General features: G+C 54.9%; 1 protein-coding gene across 2 annotated transcripts; it reads left to right on the top strand.

Moving 5' to 3' along the window:
- Positions 1-4,293: 4,293 nt before the first annotated feature.
- REM2 (RRAD and GEM like GTPase 2) lies at positions 4,294-8,492 on the top strand. Of its 2 annotated transcripts, none has more exons than XM_049613127.1 (5): positions 4,294-4,460; positions 5,698-6,039; positions 6,281-6,354; positions 7,081-7,288; positions 7,647-8,492. In XM_049613127.1, exons 1-5 carry the CDS (start codon positions 4,352-4,354, stop codon positions 7,940-7,942), a joined length of 1,029 nt encoding a protein of 342 aa, XP_049469084.1. In that variant the 5' UTR covers positions 4,294-4,351; the 3' UTR covers positions 7,943-8,492. The 2 variants fall into 2 exon arrangements, with proteins under 2 accessions (XP_049469084.1, XP_049469083.1); XM_049613126.1 differs by having other exon boundaries at positions 6,278-6,354.
- The last annotated feature ends 10 nt before the right edge of the window (positions 8,493-8,502 follow it).

Raw genomic sequence — 8,502 nt, 5'->3', positions numbered from 1 at the left:
GATTTTTGTAAATGAGCTATAACCTGAGCCCTGTCTCTACCCATCTCAGCTTACGCTCCCCTCGCCTTGCCCCTCCCTGTGAAGGTCTCTGCTCTGCCCTCGGAACCCTGCCCTCTTCCTACTTGTTCTAACCACATACACTTGGTTTTTACACCACTCTAGGAACCCTAAGGACTGACCCTCTCCACCACTTGCACCTACTACCTGGGGCTCAGCCCTACGGTGACTGACACCAGGGGTCAGCACCAAGCCTCTTTACTCACCACCAGTCCAGAAGTCTAGTGAGCCAGCTGGGCGCTGTAGTGGGAATGTTCCCATTCATGGAGTACTCCCAGAGCACAGATCATAGAAGCAGAATGTCCCTAGGGGAACGCAGGAGCCTTAACTCCTGGCCTCTACCTCTACCTCTACCCTCCTGGCCTCTTAACTCCTGGCCTCTACCCTCCACCCCCACCAAGCAGTTACAGTCTGTCCTGCGCAAGATAGGTGAACTCTTGGCCAGGATGCCTCAAAGCAGGCAAAAGTAAGTTGAAAGAAAAAAATCATAAACATCTGGGGTGTGAAGATGCTGGCATCACTTTGACCAAATCCAAAAAGGTCTGCCTAGAAGAGGGCCCAAACTAGACTCTAAAGAATGTGGTCCATAGGTGGAATAGAGTTATGGATTCTAGGAACAGTGAGAATCCACAGGATAAAACTAAGCAGATGTGAGGGCTAGGGCTGCAGGCTGAACCCCAGACCTCCTAAGAAAAGAGGCAGGAGTGTAAGCAGTGGCCAGAGCTGAAGAGCTAGAGTGGGTGATGGAGGAGGGAATAACCTGGAGAAATGTTGGAGCCCAGCCTCTGGTAAGTGAGGTGACAGAAGCCGTCCCAGAGTTTGAAACGAAAACTGGGACAAGGGATACAGAAGGCGTCTATGGGGGTGGCATGGAGCTGAGGCATTCCCGAACAGAAGCAGACTCTCCTCAGGCTCGCCCTCACCCTTCCTGGCCGGCCTGGTCTAGCCCCAGCCTCTGGCGGAAGGGCCCTGGTAATTACAGCCTGTCTGTGTCTGTGCCCACATCCGCACACCCAGCACCAACCGCATGTTTCCTCCTCTCAGTGAGCAAGAGCCTAGGGAAGTGGCAGAGAGTGAATATGGTATAGTCCTGGATTGAGGGATCTTGGGAAAGACCCAGATTCCTTTGACTCCAGACCCTCTCCAGAGATTGGGGAAGGGACTTCAGAGATCCCCATCCTTGCATACCCTTCTCCCTTTGGGTCTTCCTTCCCTAGTGCTAACAGTCCCTGGGTTCCCCTAGTGAAAGGCCCAGGGAAGCAGGGAATGCTGATTTTCCTTCCACACCTCTCCATCTCCTGGTCTGCACCCTCTCCCTTGCTCCTCTCCTTCAGCTGACAGCCTCATCACTTGTCCTGCTCCAGACCTTTGACCTCCTGGTGTTATTTGTAATTTGTGCCTGCTCCAGACCTTTGACCTCCTGGTGTTATTTGTAATTTGTGGACAAAGACATGGTAAAAGAATGCTCCTCAGGGTGGAATGCTTCAGGAAGCCAGAGGGAAGACCTGAGGGTAGAGTTCACTGGGAAGGGCTGTGTGTCCTGAGCCTGAAATAAGTTTCTCTAGGTGCTGGGTGTATGCTCTAGAAGGTGCAAAGGGTAATGCTACTTTTGTCAGCCACAGAGAAGCCCCAGGTTGGTGGGAAGAGGGGACTTAGCCTTGTACAGGCAACATGGGAAACTCAGAAGGTCCCACCCAGGAGAGGTGGGGAGAGGGTGGGGAACTGGGGAGCAGTCACTCAAGTTTATTTGCACCAAGCCCTATGGAAAAAGAAACAAAGCCACCTCACATCCTATCAGGACAGAGACAACACTATCCAAAGTGCCCAGTACTGGGGCGTGGGACTCCTGTCAAAGCTCTCAGTGCAGAGGAGGGAGGTGTCTCAGCATGAGATGGAGATCAGGCTGGGAATCTGAAATAACAGCACATACTAGCATTGAGTCCTTAAGAATCTGGGACTGAACCAAGCTCCAGACCCTGCTGGAAGGGGAGAGGGACCCCTAGCCACACTGCCTGAGGTTGTGGGAGCACCAGATGGTTGGGCAACCTGCTGAGTGCCAGATCCTTTTTCATGTGTAGTGAGCCCTCAAAACAAGGCTGTGCCATGGGCATCATAATCCCAATTCACAGGTTTGGAAGCAGTTTCATAGGAATTAGGAGACTAGCCCAGTCTCTACACAGAGGCAGATTTAAACCTGGATTGGTTCAGTTCCAAATTTCACCCTTGCCCCACTATTCCACAGACTCTCCCGTGGAGGAGAGCCAACATTTCTCAGGTTATTCCCTCCTCCACTTCTTACTAGTGGGACAAGAGAGATAGTGGTTCAAGGTGAAACCCAGCTGGCTCCTGTGACCCAAAGCACAGTCAATGGTAATGGTCAATAATCCTTCCTGGGGTCTGCAGCCCCCGTTTCACTCTTATATGGTATCATAGAAATTAATCCAACCACCTAAGTGGGTTTTCCAGATAAATGAAGCTCACCCCTTTACAATATAAAACTTTTAAAACTCATTTTGTAAGGAAATCATTCTAAACCGTCTTCAGCACATCTGCAATAGAACACACATTTTTCCAGATGGCTGAGGATCATTCATAGAAACCAATGGCTTCTCTATAACAATGTTTTCAGAAGCTGTAACAGTGTCAGGGAAGCTGTTCGCCTTTTTGCCAAAATGCTCTTAGACGACTTTTTAAATGCTTATGACACCTTTAAAGTGTTTTGTGGTGTTGTTGCCCTTGCTACTGGGTGATCAGGGGTCACTTGCTACTCTAATGTTCTGTAATTTCCTGTAATGAGTATAGGAACACATAGACACATACTGAAATTGTAAATAAGGACAAGGGAAGCTGTGATTGAAGCCTGGAGAGTCTATCCAATGAGTAAAGTATGTAAGTACTGTAGTTGCTCAGGGGTCCCTTCTGATCCCCCTAGACCCCAAACGTTGCCCCGTAGTAGATCTCCAGTCAGTGAAGTGTTACTGCACATTAGTCCATGATTACTATTTGTCTCTTCCATTGGAGGAGTCCCCTGAAGATTACAATACAGACTGTTCCAAATAATAGAAGACAGTTGGAATATTTAAGACAAAGAAGGCAGCAAGGCAGATGAAAAACAGTCTTTGGCATTGGAAGAACCAGGGTGGGAATCCTGGTGTCCCCATTTTCCAGCTGATGATTGATTTGGGGACAGGCTACCCCCCTACCACTCTAAGCCTTCAAGTCATAAGAATGACAGGAGATAATGCAGGAAGCTGCTTCACACAGCACCTGGCAAACATGGGGTGAGGAGGAGCCAGAAAATCAGAAGGTATGTTTGGGTGCTTGCAGCGTCGGGAAGAAAGATAAGAACTGATCTGAAGGGAAAGGGCCTTTCCACACGAAAAAGGATCTGGCACTCAGGGAAAAGGAAGCTGGCAGAAAAGGAGCAGTAAAGGAGAGGTGCCATGCTGGCTTCCCACAAAGACGCAGACATCATCGTGTAGTCCAGGAGGCCTGGTGGTGCCCTGGAGAGTGTGGAGAGGGGGCTGACACTTGGGACTGGGAACTTCTAGAGGGCTAAGCTCTGTGTACTAACACCAGGTTGGTGGGCCTGGCAGGGAGGGAGAGAAGGGGAGCCCACATGGTTCGCATCCACCTAAACGTAGTGACAGAATGAAGCTGCCCAAACAAGGCAGCCATCTCCCCTTCCTTAGCGCCCCCATCTGCCTAGGGGCCCAGCTGGGAAGTGGCTACTCTGGTGTGTCTTAACCCAGAAGGGGTGGTATGGGAAAGGAGAGGGTGATGGGGAAGCTTGGTGCCAGGGTGACCGGTGTCTCTTGGTTTCTGCCTCCAGACCCTCCATTTAGCCACTGAGCAGCCACTCTGACCTGGACACTGGGCTGGGAGGCTGAGAGTACACAAATGACGCACAGTCCTGGTTCCTGGACTCCCAGTCCCTGGGTCCTTGCCTCCGGCCATCCTCCACTCCCTTACCCACTGACCCCTCAGCCCACTTCTCTGAATGCCTGTCTCTTTTGCTCCTCTGACTCCAGTCTGTTCAGGTCTTAGCCAGACTCCGCAGTGTGTGTGCTCCCAGAGGGAAGCCACACAAAGGAAGGCGGGGGGGGGGCGGCAGAAAGGAGGGAATCCCGCTGACATCACTGCTCATTAGCATGTGTGACCTCATCAGGGGGCGGGACAACTTCCCCAGGTGTTGGGGGGGGGGGGAAGGGGGGTGGTATTTAAGGGAAAAGCTGACAGTGCTGCTGAGTGAGGGAGCGGGGACTGCAAGCGGCTGGGCTGCACACGCACGCGGATGCACACGGACCTCGACACGGACACGGACATGGACACAGACACAGAAACCACAGCACTCTGCCCCTCCGGCAGCCACCAGGCCTCCCCCCCCGGGACGCCCATACCAGGTGAGGGCTGAGCTGGGCAGGTTTCCAGCAGAAACCACGGGGGGTGGGAGCTGAAGCTCTGGTGGGGAGGTCAGAACTGGCGGCCGACGGAGCTTGAACCCAAACAGCAACTCGGGAAGTGGAGAAACCTCCCGCTCACACCAGGACTGAGGCTGGGCTGGGCTGGGGGCTGCGGAGTGCTGCCTAAACACCCCCACCCCCCATCACTCCCGGGCTTCGCTGGGGAAACTGGTGCTTAGCCCCTAGGTCAGCCTCATTCCCATGAGGCTGGGATGGGCAGGAGGGATGGGGGAAAGGAAAGGGGCAGCCCACAAGCCTGGGAATCACAGGCTGGGGGCTACCCTGGGGACCTGTTGTAAGGGTTTCACTGGCTCGAGGAGGCCCTGGCTGCCAGCCAAGTATTGATCCTGGGCTATTTCCAGCCTCTCTCCATCCCCCTTTGTTGTGTCTGTCGTTCTTCCTCCAGTTACCCTGACCCATGCATTGTCACTCTCCCTCTCGCTCATGCTCCCGCTCTCTCCCTCTCTCCCTCCCTCCCTCTACCTCACCATGAACACAAGATTCTCTGGAACTCACGGGAAGGTCAGAGATGCAGAAGGGTTCTCACACACAGCCATGCACCAGGAGTGCTCACTTAGAGGGCCATTTGAAGAAGCAAAGAGGCGGCAATTCTCACACACCGTGGAGGGGGACCCAATGCACACATCGTAATGAGCAAAGGCCCTTCCCTCGGCATAGGCTCCCCACAAAGTTTTTGACTCTACCAGTACCCACCCCCCAGAACCTGGGCAGCAGCTTCAGCTTCTCATCCCCTGTGCCCCTCCCCAGTGTGGGGACAACCAGTGCGGAAGCAGTGGAAGGCAGGGCCTCTTGGTGGAAACAGGGGCAGCCCTCAGGGCCAGAGGCCTAGTCTGGGGGTGTGCCTGTGTGTCAGTGTGAAGAGGGAGTGGGTGTGCGAGCCTGCGCACAGGTGCGTCCCCTGCATGGGGCATGTTTTAAACAGGTTGTGGCTGGAACCACACTGGCTAAGCCTTCAGCTTAGCTCCTCAGAGCCCCACCAGTTCAGGCTTCTGAGGGAATTCAGGGTAAGAAGTCAGACCAAAGATTCTCAGCTCCTTCTGGGGCATGGTCATCAGCTGGGCCTCTGAAGCCAGAGCAGCCAGGATTGAGCCCTCTGCAGATGGCCAGGCATACCTTCACTCATAGCTTCCTTCTCTTTGCCTACCCCCCGCCTCAGAAACAGATGCCACACTGCTGAAGAAGCCAGAGAAGCTGTTGGCAGGGTTGGACCGGGGTGGGCCACCACCGGCCCCAGGGGCACCCAGACGAAGAGGCAGTATGCCTGTTCCCTACAAGCACCAGCTGCAGCGTGCCCAAGCTATAGATGAACTTGACTGGCCACCTCAAGCCTCATCCTCTGGCTCCTCTGACTCCTTGGGCTCGGGGGAGGCAGCCCCCACCGAACAAGATGGCATCTTCAAGGTCATGCTGGTAGGGGAGAGCGGCGTGGGCAAGAGCACCCTAGCAGGCACTTTCGGCGGTCTCCAGGGAGATAGTGCTCATGAGCCAGAGAACCCAGGTATTTGGAGGGGAAACCCTGAAAGGGTCAAAGGCACCTGCGGACCCCTAGTCAGGGATGCAAGAGGCATGAGCAGCCCCCAGAGGCCAAAACCTAAGACAAGTTACTTCAATGCTTTCTGTGGCAACCTCCCTGGAGGGGGTCCCTGGTGCTGGGATCTGAGGCTTCCCTGGTTACCAGGTCTCATGAGTGTTGGGGAGCCTCCTGATGGGCTCTATTCCTTGTCCTTATTTCCCAGCAGAGGATACCTATGAAAGACGCATCATGGTGGATAAGGAGGAAGTGACTCTAATTGTTTATGACATCTGGGAACAGGTAAGAACTAAGACACGGCTGTAAGCAGGCAATGAAACCTAGGAGAGCTGGGGAGGGGCAAAGTCTGGCTGAAGGCGGGTGGCTCTGTAGGCCCTGGTTTTAATATGTACTGGACGTATGACCTTTCATATGTGTCATCCAGAGAGCAAAGGCCCACATCAATGTGCATACCATGGCACTGAGAGCCGCTGTCTTTCCAGGATCTTCTGACCCTGAGGAAAGTTAGGATCTGAATTTGACAAACCCTGAAGCTGCAAGCCAGGCTACACACCCTGAAATTGACCCCATCCATATGTGTTTCAGCCTGGAAGAGTCTTACCTGACAGGACAAGAGCTCAGGGCTCTGGAATATCAGGGAAGGGAAATAAGTGAGGATTTATGAATATTTGGACAAAAATGGTTACCACATAGAAATGAGAGGCCAGATTACATACAGCTGAAGAGCATTCATTTTTAAGTTAAGAGCTTAAGCATATGAAAGTAGGATGGGCTACCCTAGCCTACGACCCTATCTCCCCAATTCTCCCATGCGGGGCTCACATTACAAATTACTTTCTCCTCCACAACACACTCTAGGGATGGAGATTATGCCATTAACTAACTCTGCTGTCCTAAGCAGGTGGCTTCTCCCTCACATCCAGATTCCTCATCCTTGAGATGTAGGTGGGGAACAGGTTCTCCCATGCCTCCAGCCCTGACATCCCACCACTCTCTGCCCACATGCAGGGGGACGCAGGGGGGTGGCTGCGGGACCACTGCCTTCAGACCGGGGATGCCTTTCTCATCGTCTTCTCAGTCACCGACCGACGAAGCTTCTCCAAAGTTCCAGAGACCCTACTTCGGCTCCGGGCTGAGAGGCCCCACCACGACCTCCCTGTCATCCTCGTTGGAAACAAGAGCGACCTAGCCCGCTCGCGGGAGGTCTCACTGGAGGGTGAGTATCCTGGACCTAATTAACACTTGCAATCTCAGGGGAGATTCCAAGTGACCTCTTCTCCACAAGGCCCTTCTACCCTTCCAGGACAGGCTAAGGGCAGACTCCCAATACCCATGTCTAGCGCCGGAGAACCCCTTCTCTTCACTCCTCACCTCTTCGCCAAGGCCCCTTTATCTCCTTCCCTCGGCACCACCAAGACCCTCCACCTGATCCCTGCCTGTTCTCAGTTGCAAGAGATTCACCTGCTAGGACCCCTTTGTACTGCACAGCGGGCATCTCCCCAGGCCCACCCTTGCCTGGCCCCACCCCGGGCCCAGTGTAGCCCGCGGGCTCCTCAACCTGTCCCTTCCTGCAGAGGGCCGCCACCTGGCAGGGACACTGAGCTGCAAGCACATCGAGACGTCGGCGGCGCTGCACCACAACACGCGGGAGCTCTTCGAGGGCGCGGTGCGCCAGATCCGGCTGCGGCGGGGCCGGAGCCGTGCCGGGGGCCCGCGGCCCGAGTGGGGCAGCCCCGACGGCCCCGCGCCGCCCGCGCGCCGCGAGAGCCTCACCAAGAAGGCCAAGCGCTTCCTTGCCAACCTGGTGCCGCGCAACGCCAAGTTCTTCAAGCAGCGCTCCAGGTCGTGTCACGACCTCTCCGTGCTCTGAGCCGCGGTCGTCATGGCCACCGCGGTCGTCATGGTCACCGCGCCCTCAGCTCACCCCTTCACCCCGCCCCGCCCCCGTCCGGCTTCCTTTGTGAAGACCGTCTAGGAAACCAAAAAGTCCGTGGGCGCGCGGGTGTGGCCGCGGGGGGCGGGCCCCCTGCCCCCAGCCCCTGGTGGGCGTCGCCCCCAGCCCTGCCACCACGCGCGCGCGTGCCCTGGCTACCTCCCCGCCCAAGAGCGCCTAGAAGGCGAGGACGCAGACCTGCGGGCGGGCACGCTGCGGTCGGCGAGCGAGGCGGCTTCTGACGGGCAGGAGGGGATATAGTTCCGTGAGCTACTTTGACTTTTATTAAGTCGCGCTTGACCACCTCTCCTGTAAAGAGACCCTAAAAGTGAGAACTGGAAAAGTGCTTGGTAGACCCCTTTACAGTTCTCTGCGCGAACACGCCTCATCTTTAAGACATCCTTAAAGGTAAAAACACTGGAGACGCTTCGTTGAGACTTTTCCCAAAACGTGCTGGCTCTTATCTGCTGCACTTGTCCACTTTGCCTTTAAGAAGT

This window comes from Panthera uncia, assembly GCF_023721935.1.
Source record: "Panthera uncia isolate 11264 chromosome B3 unlocalized genomic scaffold, Puncia_PCG_1.0 HiC_scaffold_1, whole genome shotgun sequence".
NCBI classification, from domain to species: Eukaryota; Metazoa; Chordata; class Mammalia; order Carnivora; family Felidae; genus Panthera; species Panthera uncia.
The sequence above is the reverse complement of the archived record's forward strand: the minus strand, read 5'-3'. Positions and strand labels throughout refer to the sequence as shown.